The 19,475-nt window shown below is 44.5% G+C and overlaps 1 protein-coding gene and 1 long non-coding RNA gene across 4 annotated transcripts in view; one reads left to right on the top strand and one right to left on the bottom strand.

Moving 5' to 3' along the window:
* Positions 1 to 19,475, bottom strand: part of LOC109889632 (sodium-dependent neutral amino acid transporter B(0)AT2-like) — a 46,621-nt gene that overhangs the window by 15,482 nt on the left and 11,664 nt on the right. Inside the window, exons 3-5 of the mRNA XM_020481203.2 lie at positions 14,309 to 14,466; positions 12,128 to 12,254; positions 11,694 to 11,875 (exon numbers count right to left, since the gene is read on the bottom strand). Of these exons, the coding sequence (XP_020336792.1) occupies positions 11,694 to 11,875; positions 12,128 to 12,254; positions 14,309 to 14,466 (467 nt within the window). The remainder of the gene's footprint in view (positions 1 to 11,693; positions 11,876 to 12,127; positions 12,255 to 14,308; positions 14,467 to 19,475) is intronic.
* LOC109889633 (uncharacterized) lies at positions 11,723 to 17,805 on the top strand. 3 transcript variants are annotated; one of them, XR_002255300.2, is made up of 4 exons: positions 11,723 to 11,825; positions 12,153 to 12,268; positions 14,274 to 14,458; positions 17,569 to 17,805. It is a non-coding gene; the product is annotated as an uncharacterized LOC109889633 (long non-coding RNA). The 3 variants fall into 3 exon arrangements; XR_004209754.1 differs by lacking the exon at positions 11,723 to 11,825 and adding an exon at positions 11,846 to 11,941 and having other exon boundaries at positions 14,274 to 14,446; XR_002255299.2 differs by lacking the exon at positions 11,723 to 11,825 and adding an exon at positions 11,846 to 11,941.

Below are 19,475 nucleotides of genomic sequence, written 5' to 3'. Positions count from 1 at the left end.
CAACTCCCGTACGGGCTCGGGAGAGACGAAGGTTGAAAGTCATGCGTCCTCCGATACACAAACCAACCAAGCCACACTGCTTCTTAACACAGCGCGCATCCAACCCGGAAGCCAGCCGCACCAATGTGTCAGAGGAAACACTGTGCACCTGGCAACCTTGGTTAGTGCGCACTGCGCCAGGCCCGCCACAGGAGTCACTGGTGCGCGATGAGACAAGGATATCCCTACCGGCCAAACCCTCCCTAACCCGGTTGACGCTAGGCCAATTGTGCGTTACCCCACGGACCTCCCGGTCGCGGCCAGCTGCGACAGAGCCTGGGCGCGAACCCAAAGGTTTCTGTACCAAATATTAAGTTCTGCTTTTCTGATGTATCAAATGTTACGCAAAAAAATGCTAATGAATTACTTTAAAATAATACAATGTGATTTTCTGGATTTTTGTTTTAGATTCCGTCTCTCACAGTTGACATGTACCTATGATAAAAACTACAGACCTCTACATGCTTTGTAAGTAGGGAAACCTGCAAAATCGGCAGTGTATCAAATACTTGTTCTCCCCACTGTAAATATGCACTTTAGCGAACAAAACATACATGTATTGTATAACATGAAGTCCTATGAGTGTCATCTGATGAAGATCATCAAAGTTTAGTGAATAATTTTACCTCTATTTGTGCTTTTTGTGACTCCTCTCTTCGGCTGGAAAAATGGCTGTGTTTTTCTGTGAGTTGATGGTGACCTAACAATCGTTTGTGGTGCTTTCGCTGTAAAGCATTTTTTAAATCAGACACTGTGGCTGGATTAATGAGAATTGTATCTTTGAAATGGTGTAAAATAATTGTATGCTTGAGGAATTTTAAATATGAGATTTTTGTTGTTTTGAATTTGGCGCCCTGCACTTTCACTGGCTGTTGGCGAGGTGGGACGCTACCGTCCCACATATCCCAGAGAAGTTTTAAGACACAGTTTACAGACGGTAGGCAATTAAGGTCACAATTAAGGTCACAGTTATAAAAACTTAGGACAAGAGGCATTTCTACTGACTCTGAAAAACACTAAAAGAAAGATGCCTAGGGTCCCTGCTCATCTACGTGAACGTGCCTTAGGCATGCTATAAGGAGGCATGAGGACTGCAGATGTGGCCAGGGTAATAAATTGCAATGTCTGTAATGTGAGATGCCTAAGACAGTGCTACAGGGAGACAGGACGGACAGCTGATCGTCCTCGCAGTGGCAGACCACGTGTAAAAACACTTGCACAGGATTGGTACATCCGAACGTCACACCCGTGGGACAGATAAAGGATGGCAACAACTTCCCGAGTTACACCAGGAATGCACAATCCCACCATCAGTGCTCAGACTGTCCTCAATAGGTTGAGAGAGGCTGGACTGAGGGCTTGTAGGCATGTTGTAAGGCAGGTCCTCACCAGACATCACCGGCAACAACGTTGACTATGGCCACAAACCCACCGTCGCTGGACCAGAAAGGGCTGGCAAAAAGTGCTCTTCACTGAAGGGTCGCTGTTTTCTCACCAGAGATGATGGTTGGATTCAAGTTTATTGTCGAACGAATGAGCGTTACACCGGGTTTTGTACTATGGAGCGGGATCAATTTGGAGGTGGATGGTCCGTCATGGTCTTGGGTGGTGTGTAACAGCATCATCGGAACTGAGGTTGTTGTCACTGCAGGCAATCTCAACGCTGTGCGTTACAGGGAAGACATCCTCCTACCTCATGTGGTACCCTTCCTGCAGGCTCATCCTGACATGACCCTCCAGCATGACAATGCCACCAGCCATACTGCTTGTTTTGCGCATGATTTCCTGCAAGACAGGAATGTCAGTGTTCTGCCATGGCCAGCGAAGAGCACGGATCTTAATCCCATTGAGCACGTCTTGGACCTGTTGGATCGGAAGGTGAGGGCTAGGGCCATTCCCCCCAGAAATGTTGGGGAACTTGCCGGTGCCTTGGTGGAAGTGTGGGGTAACATCTCACAGTAAGAACTGGCAAATCTGGTGCAGTCGATGAGGAGGAGATGCACAGCAGTACTTAATGCAGCTGGTGGCCACACCAGATACTGACTGTTACTTTTGATTTTGACCCCCCCTTTTGATTTTGATCCCCCCACAGGAACACTATATTGCATTTCTGTTAGTCACATGTCTGTGGAACTTGTTCCGTTTATGCATGTTAAGTTTGCTGAAAATAAACGCAGTTGACATTGAGAGGACGTTTATGTGATCGTGCCTCAATGTAATCAAGGTTTGAAATTATTGTTATTTTTCACTGCAATCTCTTTTTGGGCTTAGTTGTGGTCTACAAACGATTATAATTATTTTCCGGCCTCCCGACCATTCACTCCGACAAAAATATGCCCGGGGCTGAATCTAGTTGCCTACCCCTGCTGTATGGATGGGTTGAAGCTCCATTTACCTAACCATGTCACTATGCAGCTGAGCTGCTCTTGAACATCTTATTCACATTGTATCAACCATTCATAAAATAGGAAAATAACAACCTTGGTCACAATGTATATAAAGAAGCTCCTTTCTGCTCAGAGTCTAAAAAATAAAATAAAATAAAAATACAAAAATGTTTTGTCACATACACCAGATAGGTGCAGTGACTACTGTACCTGCCACCCATATCTAAATATTGTATATTTGCCTCACCTATCAAAGTTTGTATCTTTATCCCATTAGATAGTATGTCATTTATGTAAGGAGAGGTGATTTCAGTCACAGATCGTAGGCGCCATCTATCATTATGGCTATGTATCATCAAGTTGTTGCTGTGCAACTCAAAACTCAAATTATACCTTGTCAGGTCACGATAAAAACATAATCTTAATTATGTGTACTGTAAGTGCTTTAACTTTGAGGTGTTCTTTTGTAGCTGCACAGAACTGTTGTCTATCAAGAATGCAAGCCCAAATTAGATTGACTGGAAAATTAATAAGCCATTTAATACACTTGATTTAAGTTTTTTTTCTTTCCTTTTTTTGTGAGTACACCCCTAACAATCACACAAAGTAAAAGAGCGCGTATAACCATGGCAACCACGCTCCCCCTCGGTCTCTCTTGCACCCTCACACCCACACACAGAAATGAAAAAGAAACTGTAGATCATAGCCTAGGAATAGGCTTTTGTGAACAAGGGGCGAAAGCGACATTAATATTCTTTTGTGTGGTAAAGCCCTGATTAAGCTTCAAAGGGTCTCCCACTCTGGCCCCTTCACCAGGAGGGGAATGGAAAGTGCATGGCCATTTTCATGACCTCACGCTCGGCGACAGACGAACAGGACGTGGAAGATCGGGACACTACAGACGGTTTCCCTGTTGTCATGCCATCACCATGGCAGAGGACCAAGATTAAAGCACTTCTGTCTGAGAGGCCAGGGCATCGATCTTGTTTTGTCTGTGTGTGTTGTGGAGACTGTTTTTGTCTGGGTTTGTTGTGGAGACAGGGGCTTGAATAGAACCAAGCAAACACCAGACAGCTGTTGGGATAAGACCAGGGAGAGGGACAAAGGCTGGATCAAGTGCTGCATTAAGATAGCACAGGATAGGGCCATGTTCCTATAAGACCAGAAATACTCTAAAGCGAGGGAAAATGGTCTTTGCTAAAATGCTCAAGGAACAATACTCTAAAAGGAGTAGAAACTTTCTTTGCTAAGACGCACAAGCGATGATAAGGACCCAATGGTGTTCTCAATGGTGTTCTCTTTCAAATACTTGTTTCGATGTATCACATGTGGGGATTTGCAAGGACCACCTACTCCCTCGGAAACACCTAACAAAAGCATCTGTCGGAGACTGTCTCGCCCTGACCTTAGATAACCTTTTATTTCTCTATTTTGGTTAGGTCAGGGTGTGACTAGGGTGGGGAGTCTAGTTTTTTCTTTTCTATGTTGGCCTGGTATGGTTCCCAATCAGGAACAGCTGTCTATCATTGTCTCTGATTGGGGATCATATTTAGGCAGCCTTTTCCCACCTGTTGTTTGTGGGATCTTGTTTTTGTAGTGTAGCCTTTTGCACTACAAAGCTGCACGGTTGTTTTGTTACTCGTTTTGTTGCTGGTTCACATTAATAAAAATGATGAACGCCTTCCATGCTGCACCTTGGTCCAATCCTTCCAACAACGAACATTAGAGACAGACAGGTGAGACCCTCACTTCCATAAAAGAAGCCACTCCAGGCCTCCGGTTGTTTTCACTTCTCTTCCTCATGAAGAGTGTCATTACTCTAGCTCTCCTCATATCGACTGTATACCTGTTTGCCTGCTTAATCTGCTCACCATCAAACTGTGAAGGACCACCTAATCTCTTGGAAACACCTAACAAAAGCATCTGTCGGAGACTGTCACGCCCTGACCTTAGAGAACCTTTTATTTCTCTATTTTGGTTAGGTCAGGGTGTGACTAGGGTGGGGAGTCTAGTTTTATTGCTGATGATATTGCTGATGAGCGTAGGTCTTCAGACCCCGTCGAGAGGTTGAGTAGTAACCGTAAGGTTTATGTTTACGAGTAGAAATGACATTTCTACTTCTCAGTCAGTCGGTTTCCTTCAGCCAGCACTGAGCTAGCCACGGCACACCTTCACCACAAGGTAGTTGCTAGCTAACTAACGCCCCACTAGCCTCATGGCTATAGCGTTATACGGTGATCAATATTGCTAGCAGTTAGCCACAAGGCTCCTAATTACAAGACCCCTTCCCATTTTCCACATTTTGTTACATTACAGCCTTATTCTAAAATTGATTAAATAAAATTGTTTCATTATCAATCTAAACACAATACCCCATAACGACAAAGTGAAAACAGGTTTTAGACATTTTTGCAAATGTATTTATTTAATTTATTTACATAAGTATTCAGACCCTTTGCTATGACAATCGAAATTGAGCTAAGGTGCACCCTGTTTCCATTGTTCACCCTTGAAATGTTTCTACAACTTGATAGGAGTCCACCTGTGGTAAATTCAATTGATTGGACATGATTTGGAAATGCACACATCTGTCTATAATAAGGTCCCACAGTTGACAGTGCATGTCAGAGCAAAAACCAAGCCATGAGGTCAAAGGAATTGTCTGTAGAGCTCTGAGACAGGATTGTGTTGAGGCACAGATCTGGGGAAGGGTAAGACGACATTTATGCAGCATTGAAGGTCCCCAAGAACATAGTGGCCACCATCCTTCTTAAATGGAAGAGGTTTGGAACCACCAAGACACGTCCTAAAGCTGGCTGCCTGGCCAAACTCAGCAATCGGAGGAGAATGGCCTTGGTCAGGGAGCTGACAAAGAACCCGATGGTCACTCTGACAAAGCTCCAGAGTTACTCTGTGGAGATGGGAGAACCTTCGAGAAGGACAACCATCTCTACAGCACTTCACCAATCAGGCCAAAAGGCACCCAATGGACTCTCAGATCATGAGAAACAAGATCCTCTGGTCGGATGAAACCAAGATTGAACTCATTGGCCTGAATGCCAAGCGTCACGTATGGAGGAAATCTGTAACCATCTCTACGGTGAAGCATGGTGATGGCAGCATCATGCTATGGGTGTGATTTTCAGCGGCAGGGACTGGGAGACTAGTCAGGATCGAGGAAAGGATGAACGGAGCAAAGTACAGAGACCTCAGCACCTCAGACTGGGGCAAAAGTTAATCTTCCAACATGACAACAACCCTAAGCAAACAGCCAAGACAACACAAGAGTCCTTGAGTGGCCCAGCCAGAGCCCAAACTTGAACCCGATCGAACATTTGTGGAGAGACCTGAAAATAGCTGTGCAGCGACACTCCCCATCCAACCTGACAGAGCTTGAGAGGATCTGCAGAGAAGAATGGGAGAAACTCCCCAAATACTGGTGTGCCAAGCTTGTAGTGTCATACCCAAGGCGAATCGAGGCTGTAACTGCTGCCAAAGGTGATTCAACAAAGTACTGAGTAAAGGTTCTGAGTAAAGGTTCCGCAACGGAGCTCTGTTGGGGTGAGTCATTGATAGCCTTGACTCCCTCCCCCCACTATCTGACGATGTAGTGTCACAGGAAGGCGAGTTAGGGGATGACAAGGATGACTATGGGATTAATCTCACAAAGATAAAAGAAATTGCGCAGGAATTGGAATCTCCCGCCCACTCACGCATGCAGACCTGAGTGCAGTGGAGCAGCCCCTCCTTCAGTGGAGTTTGGCCTCCTTCATGTCTGCAAGTGGGCCACGGCCAGACTCGACATCAAGTCATCTGTAGGGGCTCAGGGCTGGCAAGGAACATATACGATGGGAAGAGACTCCAGTCCCCATACAGCCCCAATAAAGGAACTACACCCTTCAGTACCAGCTTGCCTCAGGGAAGCTAAGAGTGTGTGGGGAAGAAAAAAAACTCACTAGCAGGATTATTGCTAAAGGTACCCTGAGTCTGCACATACACATCATGGAGGAATCTGGGTTTGGCAACCCTCCCATGGTGTAGCCATCACTGACTCACCACCTCAGCCCCTCGCGCCGTGTTGTTATTAATGACTCACTCCCTGGGAAGGTAGAGTGCTTAACTGCCACTGTTTCTCAGAAAAATGTACAAGGCATCAGCCCAAGCAATTAGAGCTCTCAATGTGACCTCTTTATTGTTGGCATATCAGGCTACTTGGAGGAGGTGGGGAAGCAACTGGACTCAGACCCTAGACCCAGATGTTTGGGAGGAGATATGTATGATTACAGACGTGAGCCTCCTTGCCCCCCATAGTGCCATCCAAGGCTGTGGTCGTACCATGAACCTAGAGGTGGAGGGAGAAAGGGCACTTTGGCTGAGCATATCCACACCCCAGGAGCCTTCTTAGGTTTTCAGCCAAGGGCAGCAGTCAGCATGTCAGCCTTTCCTCCGGTCTCACTGACACACGTGGCGCAGGATGGCGAACTGTGGCCCTGTTAACCCCATGCCTATGGCCTTTTGCCTCTAACTGCTATGGCGCAAGCAATCCCAGTCAAGCCATTCAGGGTATGCGCCACGCTGGTTTTCCCACTACAGGGCTGTACTACTCTGTACAAGGCAGGGAAACCCTAACCACTCTGCTCCCCATTCTACGGGAGGACAGGTTTCCATGGTTCATTGGGAAACCCTCTCAGCCCGTTTTACTATTCTGAGGGGCGTTTTGTTCCTCTACCTGGCAAAGACAAATTGGCTCTGTTATGGAAAACACTCCCCATTGAACTAGAGATCAGTCTGTATAGTTATTCCTTACTTTACTTTCTGGATCTCAGGGAAAAGGGGGGGGGTGGTTTATCTGGTACTCCTGAGTCAACAAAGCTTTGGCTTTTCCTCGTCACGTTTTAACTGCGATTGGTTCACCCAATCGGGCCGCTGCCTGCTATGCCTACCGATCTGATGGGAGCGAGAGGCTGAGGAACTCTTTGCTCTTGACAACCCTTCTCCATGGAGCAGGGTCAAGACAACAGTTATGTAGCTATCCTACTGCCCAGGATTAGGAATACTGCGCTGCAGGTGTTTCCTTCTTCCTTTTTCCTGAGGTCTTATGTCAAGACGCTGGATACTCTGTCCTAAGAGCTTGCTTTCTGTATCAATCTAGCCTGTAGAAGCAACAATCCTATAGGGCCAGGGGAGCCCCCATCCCATAACATGGTGACCATGCCGTTTGGGGCGGAAGAGCTGACAAAACCAAGAGATGGATGATGCCGTATGCTTTCCCTCCTAATCTTTGAGACCCTTGATGACCAGTGATTTTTTTTTTCTTTCCCCCGGTTGGCAGTTCGTCATGCAAGGTTTATACTCTAGCACTAGAGGTTCTGAAAGTGGGGTCCGCGGATGTACAGCAGGGGGTCCACAGGCAGATCTCAAAATATATTTTAAAAACAAACCATTACATTTTTTTTAAAATTAATATTTATAGCAACAACAGATGAAACACATTTTGTTATAAAATACAATGCAATACAGCACAATGTCATACTATTAATCTACAATTGATGTTCTTAACCCTGGACAACATGGGCCTGGCTCAGAGGGATATTGGTTTCCAGTGCTCCACCATTTATTAAACTTAATATTATGTAAAACAACATTTACATAAATGCACTGTCATTTAAAGCTATAATCCTTAGTTGCTACTGTCACACCCTGACCATAGTTTGCTTTGTATGTTTCTATGTTTTGGTTGGTCAGGGTGTGATCTGAGTGGGCATTCTATGTTTCATGTCTAGTTTGTCTATTTCAATGTCTGGCCTGATATGGTTCTCAATCAGAGGCAGGTGTTAGTCATTGTCTCTGATTGGGAACCATATTTATGTAGCCTGGGTTTCACTGTGTGTTTGCGGGTGATTGTTCCGGTCTCTGTGTTTGTACCAGATAGGGCTGTTTCGGGTTTTTACATTTCATTATTATGTAGTTTTTTTCCTTCATTAAAATATCATGAATCATCATCACACTGCATTTTGGTCCAACTCTCCTTCACCACAAGAAAGCCGTTACAGATACATCCATTTTTGGTATGGAATACCATGGTATACCTATTGATTCTTAGCTTAGTTCAACTGTCATACCCCATCAGAACTCAAAATATAAGCTTGTTTTATGTACAAACACTGTATATATTTATCATTTTGATACCATGGATGGTCAGTGATTGCATCCATAGCTCTGTCTATGAATTTGAGAGTGGTTACATTTCTCCAGGCCTATCCCTATGTAGAATTGCAGGAAATTAGCTTAAACTGGAATATTTTCTCTTGATACGTTCTGAGAACCATATGTTGCTTGGTGAGAGCGTGGTTGTCCAATGGTTATTTTGCATATAACCTTCCCACAACATTCTGGGAATGGTGCAGTATACCCAGCTAGCACACAACGTTCTGAGAAACATGTTTCTTAGGTGGGAATTTCATTACTTACCTACAGGTTTCCTCACGGTTCTATTTAAAGTCATGTTCTCGAATTGTTCCGAGAATGTTAACAAACTACGTTTTTCTGTGGGAGTTTCAGTACTTCAGCATAACGTTTTCTACAGGTTTCCTCATGGTTATATTTAAAGTCATATTTTCAGAACATTAAGAGAACTTTCCATAAAAAAAAACACAACGTTATTAACATTCAAAGAACGTTCTAAGAATGTTATTTAAAAACATATACATTACATTCTCAGTGTCAGCAAAACTCTATCTTGTTAAGTGTGCTCATGTGTTGGCCACGCCGACTAATTGTCTACACCTGATCTTAATGAGAGTGTAACGGATGTGAAACGCTAGCTTAGTTAGCAGTGGTGCGCGCTAAATAGTGTTTCAATCGGTGACGTCACTTGCTCAGAGACCTTGAAGTAGTGGTTCCCCTTGCTCTGCAAGGGCCGCGGCTTTTGTGGAGCGATGGGTAACGGTGCTTCATGGGTGACTGTTGTTGATGTGTGCAGAGGGTCCCTGGTTTGCGCCCGGGTATGGGCGAGGGGACGGTGTAAAGTTATACTGTTACAAGAGCTTGTTTCCTTTGAAATGTGGCCTGTTTGCATAGACTAAAATTAACAGTCTTTAAAAAAAACACAGTTTGCTAGCTCCATCCTGGTGGGCTTAGTGGACTAATTCCATGGATAGAGAGCAAAAAATCATAGCGTTTAAAAAGTTCCTTCCCGGGGCCCGAGACTTGGTTTGTCTGGCCATGCACTGCTGAAGTCATAGTAAAACACCTTGTATGCTATTTCTGTCTCCCTCGAGTTATGAGGGGGTCCCTGATGAATGTGCCATCCCAAAATGGTTTCCCAGCCCCAAAAATATTGAGAATATTCCCTAGCAATGAAACAATTCTCCATCCTCACACAGATGATTTAGCATTCAGGACATGGCCAGTATATAATTTGTTTTAATGGAAAGACAGGCCTGTAAGTCTTAAAGACTGCCAGCCCATAATACACACTCAGTTGGTGTGTTTTTCTCGTGGAAAAGCTGTGACTATACAGATTGTTCTATCCTACACTCTGTTTTCCATGGTCCTATACTCCTTGCAGGATCTTTTGGACTGAGATAAGGTTCATCTTAAGTTCATTTTGCCGCTTTCTCTGCCTGCCAAGTACCCGACAGTGATAGTTTATCCATAACTGTAGTGTAGACTAAGGGGGGCACATCGCTTAAGCCTTTAGCTTGTGGGACGTGTGCTTAAATCCTTTCACAGCAGCTATTAGCCACTGAAAAGCGTGGAGACTGCATATTGCTAATTTTGCTTTACTACTGCCCTTGGCGTCCCTAAATGTATGGGTGGATTTTTCAGGTTAATGTACTTAACCAATGTTTGAGCCGGTCAACTTTTTCCCCATTGTCGCACCTTGGAGCCTATGGCTTTTTGCCTGTTGCCTTACCTAGAAAGGCGTCCCTGTTGTCCCGTTTGTTTCACATTTACTTGGATTGTAAGTGAGGTCGGGCAAGGGTGTCATGCTCTTCGCTCATTGGGCAACCACCCTTAGAGGGTTGGCCCGTCTCTTTTTGACAATATCCTGCCGGATCATGGGACCATAATATTGATTTATAATAGTGCAAGGGTGATAGCCTTCGGTGGGGCCAGGAAGGGCCCTCTCCTACAGGGGGGTTTACCTCTTGGACACTGTTTTTGGGACGTCTCATTATACTGAAATTTTGTGCTTCCCCTCGCTTTGTTATGAGGTTTCTCCCAATGGGTTCTCTCTGCACCTTCTCAGAGCTTCGGGACCTCTAAGGGTGGCTGATGTTGGGACTTCCCTGGCTTCAGAGAGACTAATTTTGCAAAACGGGAGTTGGCCATATCCCCACGTGATACATCGAAATTAGTATTTGAAAGAGAACTTAAGGCTACTTGCGTAACCCCGGGTTATCTGGTAACATGAGTGAGATGTAGCGCCGCATTCAGAGCGTCAGGAAGAGAAGCATGCTTGAAAATATCCAGAGGGTAGGAGACTGGCTCCTTTATGGAAGTGAGGGTCTCCAATCCTTCGCCACTTTAATTGTCGGTCTCCAACAGATGCTTTTGACCGGTACTTCTGAGAGAGTAGGCAGTCCCAGCGAACCCCTACATGTGATACATCTCACTCATATTATCAGAGAACCATGGTTATGCAAGTAACTTTACATGTTTCACACCTTGGGTAGATTAAGAAAGACCTGACACAGTTTCTCCTGCCTTGGCTCCAGCCTGACACGGAATGAAGGCTTAACGCTAAAAACAACAGCGACGTTTTCATCATAGAATTTTCCGATAGGGATTAAAGCCTTAGAAAGAAAAAAAAGTGTTAGCTATTTAACCAATGACCTTGACTCTGACCTTGTAACTGGCCAGCTAATAGCAGTCATATGACAAGAGAGAACATGGATAAAGGATCAAGATGACCTGCTAAAGAAGATGGCAACGGATGCAGAGCAATGTCGACTGTTAGCCAGTTCGGCTAATCCATCCGGATGCTAGTCACGCTACTCTCAACTTGGCTACAGTAACATCCAAACCCGGATCACATGAGCTCCAGATAATTTCCAGTCAGTTACCATGAGGAAGACCTGTCAAGGTCTATCAGGTATACAGTAACTAACAAGCTTTCCCTCACGACTCACATTTGAATGGCTAACTGACTAAACCAGGAATACCGTAACTATCTAGCTCTCTCTCTCACAAACTTGCTCCCTTACACCAAGCTCTCTTTCTCACCAAGCTCCCCACCCCCATTTACTCTCTCTCTCTCACCTTCCCGGAGGACTGGATGCCCTTGATCATGGCGAGGCAGACCATGGACCAGGCAGCCAGCAGACAAATGGTCATCCTCCAGTTGAGGCCTCCGCTCTCAGAGATGGAGTCAGAGATGTTCAAAGCCTCACGGTACCAGTAGTAGGTGGTGGCCGAACTCTTCTCACACTCAGGCACCACAACTGGAGGGAGGAGGGACAGACAAAATGGTGGTTGTTACGGATTAGACCAGAGCACGCTTTATAATGGTTTGTGTGTCTACAGTATGGCTAATGGTTTACTGTATCGCTTTCACTAGGAAGTATCTAAGCACTATGACTTTATTACCAGTTTTTTTATGAACTTGTATGCTAGTTATGAAGAGCCACCTGTATAGTTCTTGTGTAATGAAGATGTGAGCGTGTGCTGGATGAAGGTGAGTGTGTGTATCTTACACATTGTGGTTTTGTTCTTGACCAGGGGACACTCGTGCCATGGCAGAGGCTGCTGGAAGGACTGGGAGAAGTAGAAGAGACTCCACCCAATGATCACATTGTAGTAGAGGGCCACAAAGAAGCACACCTGCAGAACAAAAAGTTAGTGTTGAATACACACATATCACATTTGAGATCAGAATTTTAACACCCACAATGTTAAATTGAACACTTTCTTAGGAATTATATTTGACCCACCAAAACAGTGTTAAACTAACACCCCCAGGGTGTTGGTTCCCCTCTGGGGGTGTGGGTGTGGCAAATGCCTTGTGACAGAGACATGAATGTTGTAATTCCTATTGGAATCCAGACATAGGGAGGATATTGAAACTTCTCATCACCCATAATCTGAATTCAGAATGATTGCTATGGTGAGGAATTTGCCGAACAAGATTACCTAAACCATCTAAACTGGAAGAACAGTCTCAGTAATGGGGGCAATAGGCCCAACCACTTACAGATTAGATTAGAAAAATGTCAGTTATTTATCTTAGATCAAATAATCAATCAATGTGCATGCAGAAAGACATTTAAAAAAAAAAAAACGATTATAAAATATACCTGCAACAAAGCATGCTGGGAAATAGGATATTTATTTTACCTTTATTTAACTAGGCAAGTCAGTTAAGAACAAATTCTTATTTTCAATGATGGCCTAGGAACACTGGGTTAACTGCCTGTTCAGGGGCAGAATGACAGATTTGTACCTTGTCAGCTTGGGGATTTGAACTTGCAACCTTCCGGTTACTAGTCCAACACTCTAACCACTAGGTTACCCTGAGACCCCTCCCAAGTATTTTTTTCACTCTAAGAGAGTTAACGGAAATGAACTCAACATAGTTGAGTAACAACCACACCACAAACTGTTGCTTCATCTGTGATTCAATCAACACTTCATTTATTCACTGCAGGTGGCGTCAATTTCAATCCAAATGGTGTTAACCCCACTAGAATCATCACTCAGATATAATGCTCACAACACTTTTACCACTTTTACCACTTTTACCTGATTGAGGTTTACAACTAGGTAATGGTGATACCCATCTACTGTCGGACTATGGTTAGAGAGCAGGCAGAGGCAGAGATGCAATTTGGTTTAGAGTCTTTATAAATTCAGGTGATGATACATGGCATGGAATGATTGACAGTTGCTGACACGAGACAGTGTCTTGAATTGGATGGACTAGCCGGTGGGTCTGTAGCAGTGAAGGCTGCTGAGGGGAGGACAGCTCATAATAATGGTTGGAAGGGAGCCAATGGAATGGCATCAAACACAAGGAAACCTTGTGCAATGTATTTGACACCATTCCACCTATTCCGCTCCAGCAATTACCACGAGCCCGTCCTCCCCAATTAGGGTGCCACCAACCTCCTGTGGTCTGTACAGTATGTTTGTATGGCTTCTATTTCAATGACGCATACTGTTTCTTGGTGTGAGAGTTGTATGACGTGCCCAATTGCTCAACTTTGTCTGGGTGAAGCACCCCGGATTGAAAAGAGGCGCCCTCAAACCTGCCCGTTTAAATACCTGGCCATAGTGTTATATAGCGGGTACACCTTCAACGAGTGCCCTCCATCCTCACGTGACCATAGAGTTGGGTAGGGGGCACACCTGCCACGAATGCCCTCTCCCCACCTCCACATCACCGATCAGGGAATTCTGAACACAGAGATTTTAACCACACATTTGCTGTGCACAATCCAAATCATTACTACCTGAACACAATCAATCCATCTAAAGTTATCGTTATAATGCTTTTATCAATAAAAAAACATTGTGACAGCAACCCAAACCTAAACCCCAGAGGAGCAAGGCCAAGGCAACACACTAGTTAAACAACACGGATCCTGAATACAGAATGCTGATCTACATTAAACCATGCTCAACCAACACGTGTCGACACGCACTGCCAGTTAGTTCGCAGAAAGGTGTCGTGCCCTATTCAATAGCCCAAATTTCCTCTGCTCTAAACCTGTTACTCTTTAAAGCAGCTTGTCTTGTCCTTTCTCAATTATTGTCCTTTGCCTGTGTGTGTGTGTGTGCGTGTGTGTGTGTGCGTGTGCAAAAAATCCTTCTCCTGTGTGTGTGCTTTCCCCTTTTTCTAAGGTGTGGTGCCCGTAGTGGCAGTGCCGCTGACTCACCACACAGCTGGCAAACCCGATGCCCCCCAGACGAGGGCTGATGTAGTTCCACACCCCGATGCTGCCCCTGCGGATCCGCTGCCCCACTGACAGCTCCAGGAAGAACAGGGGGATGCCAATCACAATCAGAAGGATCAGGTAGGGCACCAGGTAGGCCCCTGTGGAGAAGAAGAAACACACCAGGGTCAGAAACCGTATCTCTCTCTCGCGCGCACACACACACATCGTGTAGTGAGTTTCTGCCTCGTTGTGTCCTAGTTTCTGCCCCGTTGTGTCCTCGCACGACTCAAGTAATTTTCCCTCATCATGGTGTGTGGTGGCACCAAATAGTATATCAAGCTGGAATTTACTCAGGTCTCAAATTTACCCAAATTGAGCTGTGGTTACTTGAGTCCACATCAGAGAGATAACATTCCTTATTTCCTTAATAGGGAGAATTACTAAGACACAGCCCGTAATAGCACAGCTCTGTAAAACACAGGGTCTGTCTGTCTCTCAGGAAGATACTCTCAGGGCATCAGAACATACTCAGAAGACATGAGACTGCAACTGGAAGACACATGGTAGATAGAGATCACATAAAAACCTTTGTTCAAAGGAAATGGTGGTTGGCATTAAGCATGTCCTATAATCTTTCAATGTTTTTACAGCAGGAGCCATATTGCCACAAGTAACTGGAAGAGATTAATACAATGTATAGTCAGTAGATCACTTGAATAAAAACAAACCTCCAAGTCTTTAACTGTTTTGCTTCTAACTAATTTAACTGCAAAGTCACTCATTGTGAATCAGAAATAAGGATATCACATCTGACAATAAGCTATAGTTTCAGAACAAATGTGTTGTTTTTTTGTCTGGGTTTTTTTTGTCTGGAAAACAAAAAAGTCACTGGTTGAGGAAAATTTGGTCACTGGTTTCAGCCTCCCGAAAACAAGATTAGCTGGCCCGGAAACGGCAGATAGGCCTACTCGTCAACCAGGAACCAAAGCACGTTGGAAATGTATCTATTACACAAAACCTACTGTATCTTCTCTCATACTAGCTCAACATGTTTCCAACCCCACTGATCATTTTCACCTTTTTTTTAACCTTTTGTGGCCACACACGTCTCCAAATCAATCATCCAGTTTGTTGACGACACAACAGTGGTAGGCCTAATTACCAACAATGATGAGACAGCCTACAGGGAGGAGGTGAGGACCCTGGCGGAGTGGTGCCAGGAAAATAACCTCTCCCTCAAACAAAACAAAGGAGCTGATCGTGGACTACAGGAGACAGCAGAAAGAGCATGCCCCTATCCACATCAACGGGGCCGCAGTGGAGAGTCAAAACCTTCAAGTACATTACTGACGACCTGAAATGGTCCCTTCACACAGACGGTGTGGTGAAGAAGGCTCAACAGCACCTCTTCAATCTCAGGAGGCTGAAGAATTTTGCCTTGGCCCCTAAGACCCTCACAAAATTCTACAGGTGCATCATTGAGAGCACCCTGTCAGGCTGTATCACCACCTGGTACGGCAATTGCAGCGTCTGCAACCGGGATTTTGTGGTCAGCCCAACACATCAGTGGCACACTGCTTGCCTTCCAGGACATCTACAGTACCCGGTGTCACAGGAAGGCCAAGAAGATCATCAAAGACCTCTGCCACCGGAGCCACAGCCTGTTCACCCTGCTACCATCTTAGGAGACAGTACAGGTGCATCAAAGTTGGGACGAGAGACAGATTTTTATCTCCAGGCCATCAGAGTTAAATACTCACCACTAACCGGCCTCCGCACAGTACTCTTCCTTGAACCTTAGCCACTGTTACTAGCCGACTACCACCCGGTACTATATCTTGCACCTTAGAGACCGCTTTGCCCTATGTATATGGAGTCATTGAACACTGGTCACTTTAATAATGTTTACATACTGTTTTACCGACTGTATATGTATATACTGTATTCTACTAATGGCTCATCCTATATACGTAACTACTGCTGTACACACCTTTTCCATTCATATACAGTGACTTCAGAAAGTATTTACAGCCCTAGACTTTTTTCCACATTTTGTTGCGTTACAGCCTGAACTTAAAGGATTAAATTGAGATTTTTTTTGCTCACTGGCCATAATGTCAAAGTGAACAGATGCTTTTCAAAAATTTTACCTAATTATTTCAAATCAAATTGTATTTGTCACATGTGCCGAACCCAACAGGTGTGGACCTTAACCAACAATGCAGTTCAATAAATAGAGTTAATAAAATATTTGCTAAATAAGTAAAAGAAAAGATTACATAACAATAATGAGGCTAAATACAGGGGTACCGGTACTGAGTTAATGTGCTGGGGTAAGCTATTTTGCCACAACTTTGGAAGTATGCTTGGGGTTATTGTCCATTTGGAAGACCCATTTGCAACTAAGCATTAACTTCCTGACTGAGGTCTTGAGATGTTGCTTCAATATATCCACATAATTTCCCTGCCTCATGATGCCATCTATTTTGTGACGTGCTGCTGCCACCCCGTGCTTCACGGTTGGGATGGTGTTCTTCTGCTTGCAAGCCTCCCCCTTTTTCCTCCTAACAGTTCTATTTTTGTTTCTCAGACCAGAGGACATTTCACCAAAAATTATGATTTTTGTCCCCATGTGCAGTATGACGGCGGTATGACGGCTACGCGGTCCCATGGTGTTTATACTTGCATACTATTGTTTGTACACATGGACGTGGTACCTTCAGGCATTTGGAAATTGCTCCCAAGGATGAACCAGAATTTTGGAGGTCCCCCCCCCCCCTCGCCTCCCACCCTCCCCCGGCTAAGACAGGGCTTATCTTATGGGTTAATGGCTGTCATAGGAAAAAAGCTGTGGATGGATCAATATTGCAGTTACTCCACATAATGTAGGTATTAGAGTTTGATGAGTCTGACACGGTGGCCGGTTTAACTTGTGAACAATATATTTTCTGTAGCACACCTGATGGTCACTATGGTTTTTGTTATTCCATCCATAAGCTCCCTACATTGAGTCTGAGAACTGCCAGCACACAGCTGACATTAAAGAATGTTGCCCACATTCCTTGAAAATCAAATTTTGCTATTCTATTGTGTGGGTTGTCTTAGTAGATTAATCTTGTGTCATTAGGGCTAATCATGATGATTAGAGAGTGGGGGAGGTGGGTTATTATTTCACTTTCCATCTCCTTTTGTCTTTCCACTATCATCAATCTGTAATGATGGACATTTTAAGAAATTCAACATCTACTCTGTCTGCACAGCTTCCCAGGCAACCACAGCTGCATGAATGCGGTGATATAGCTTTCCCAAGGCAAAGAAGGGAGGATATACTGTGAAGACTGAGTCACTGGATTACTGGTGCTCTTCCATGCCATCCCTAGGAGGGGTGCCTCACTGGAGTGGGTTGAGTCGCTGACGTGGTCTTCCTGTCTGGGTTGACCCCCCCCCCCCTCCCTTGGGTTGTGCCGTGGCAGAAATGTTTGTGGACTATACTTGGCCTTGTCTCAGGATGGTAAGTTGGTGGTTGAAGATATCCCTCTAATGGTGTGGGGGATGTGCTTTGGCAAAGTGGGTGGGGTTATATCCTGCCTGTTTTTCCCTGTCCGGGGGTATTATCGGATGGGGCCACAGTGTCTCCTGACCCTTCCTGGTGTGTGTGTGTGTGTGTGTGTGTGTCTCTCTCTCACTCTCTCACTCACTCACTCACTCACTCACTCACTCACTCACTCACTCACTCACTCACTCACTCACTCACTCACTCACTCACTCAGCCTCAGGACTACCTGGCATGATGACTCATTGCTGTCCACCTGGCCCTGCTGCTCCAGTTTCAACTGTTCTTCCTGCGGCTATGGAACCCTGACCTGTTCACCATGTGCTACCTGTCCTAGACCTGCAGTTTTCAACTCCCTAGAGACAGCAGGAGTGGTAGAGATACTCTCGATGATCGGCTATGAAAAGCCAACTGACATTTACTCCTGAGGTGCTGACTTGTTGCACCCTTGTTCTGTTATAATCTCCACCTGGCACAGCCAGAAGACTCATAGCCTGGTTCCTCTCTAGGTTTTGTCCTTTCTAGGGAGTTTTTCCAAGCCACCGTTCTTCTACACCTGCATTGCTTGCTGTTTGGAGTTTTAGGCTGAGTTTCTGTACAGCACTTTTGATATATCAGCTGATGTAAGAAGGGTTATATAAATACATTTGATTTGAAGACAGACCCAACATGCTGTAAGTCATAGTTATTCGTTTCAAATCAATTGAGCATTTCTGGCACACACTCCAAATACAAACACTGAAAAGCTTCACCAAAAAGTGCCAAACCAAATATTTCATAATTCAAATGAAGTACTTAAAAAATACCAGAAAACCCTCTCCCCTTCCCTCTGAAGATAGGACAGCAGAGTCCCTGCCCATCTTCTGAAAAGAAGATCTTATCTTATTTAAGAGTATCTTAAATAATCCCACAGCACCCACCTGCACCCCCCCCCCCCTCTAAAATAATGTTTTACTTAATATGACTGTGATATGTTTGTCCCACCTATCTATCTAAAGATGAATGGACTAATTGTAAGTCCCTCTGGATAAGAACGTCTGCTAAATGAATAAAATATACAAATGTTAATCAATCTCTGTAGTTGGTTGCATTTCCTAAAGCCTAAGTAATTCACTTTTACATGACATCACATTTTGTTAATTTGCATTGTTATTTTCAAGCATTCGGATGGGACAGGAGTGCTACAAATTGTATGAATCAATGGGTCCTGCACACTGTTGGTCGGCTGTGTGGCTATACTATTAGGCTTATGGTTTGAATCTTTTGTCAAATGACGTCTCACCATTACCTCTCGCATTTATTTCATGTTGATCAATATTTCCGCTATGCTTGCCTATTGTAGCTGATCAAATAAATGTCTGATCAATACATATTGTAATTTATAATGCTAATAGAGGCACCAATAAATTGTCCGGCTCACTTATTGTATGCTCTTTTCAAGGACACTCCCTTATATCTGAGCTTCTAAAGTGACTCAGGGTTTACTAATTATTGTGAAGAAGTGTATTCAGTGAACTGTATTCTATAATTAGTTAGAAAACAATAGTAATGGAATTGTGTATTGCTGCTGTTTGTCTGATATCAAAAGTCCACGATCAGCTCTGTTGACCATGT

This window comes from Oncorhynchus kisutch, linkage group LG4 (assembly GCF_002021735.2).
Source record: "Oncorhynchus kisutch isolate 150728-3 linkage group LG4, Okis_V2, whole genome shotgun sequence".
Classification (NCBI taxonomy): domain Eukaryota; kingdom Metazoa; phylum Chordata; class Actinopteri; order Salmoniformes; family Salmonidae; genus Oncorhynchus; species Oncorhynchus kisutch.
This window is presented reverse-complemented; position numbering and strand designations above follow the sequence as displayed.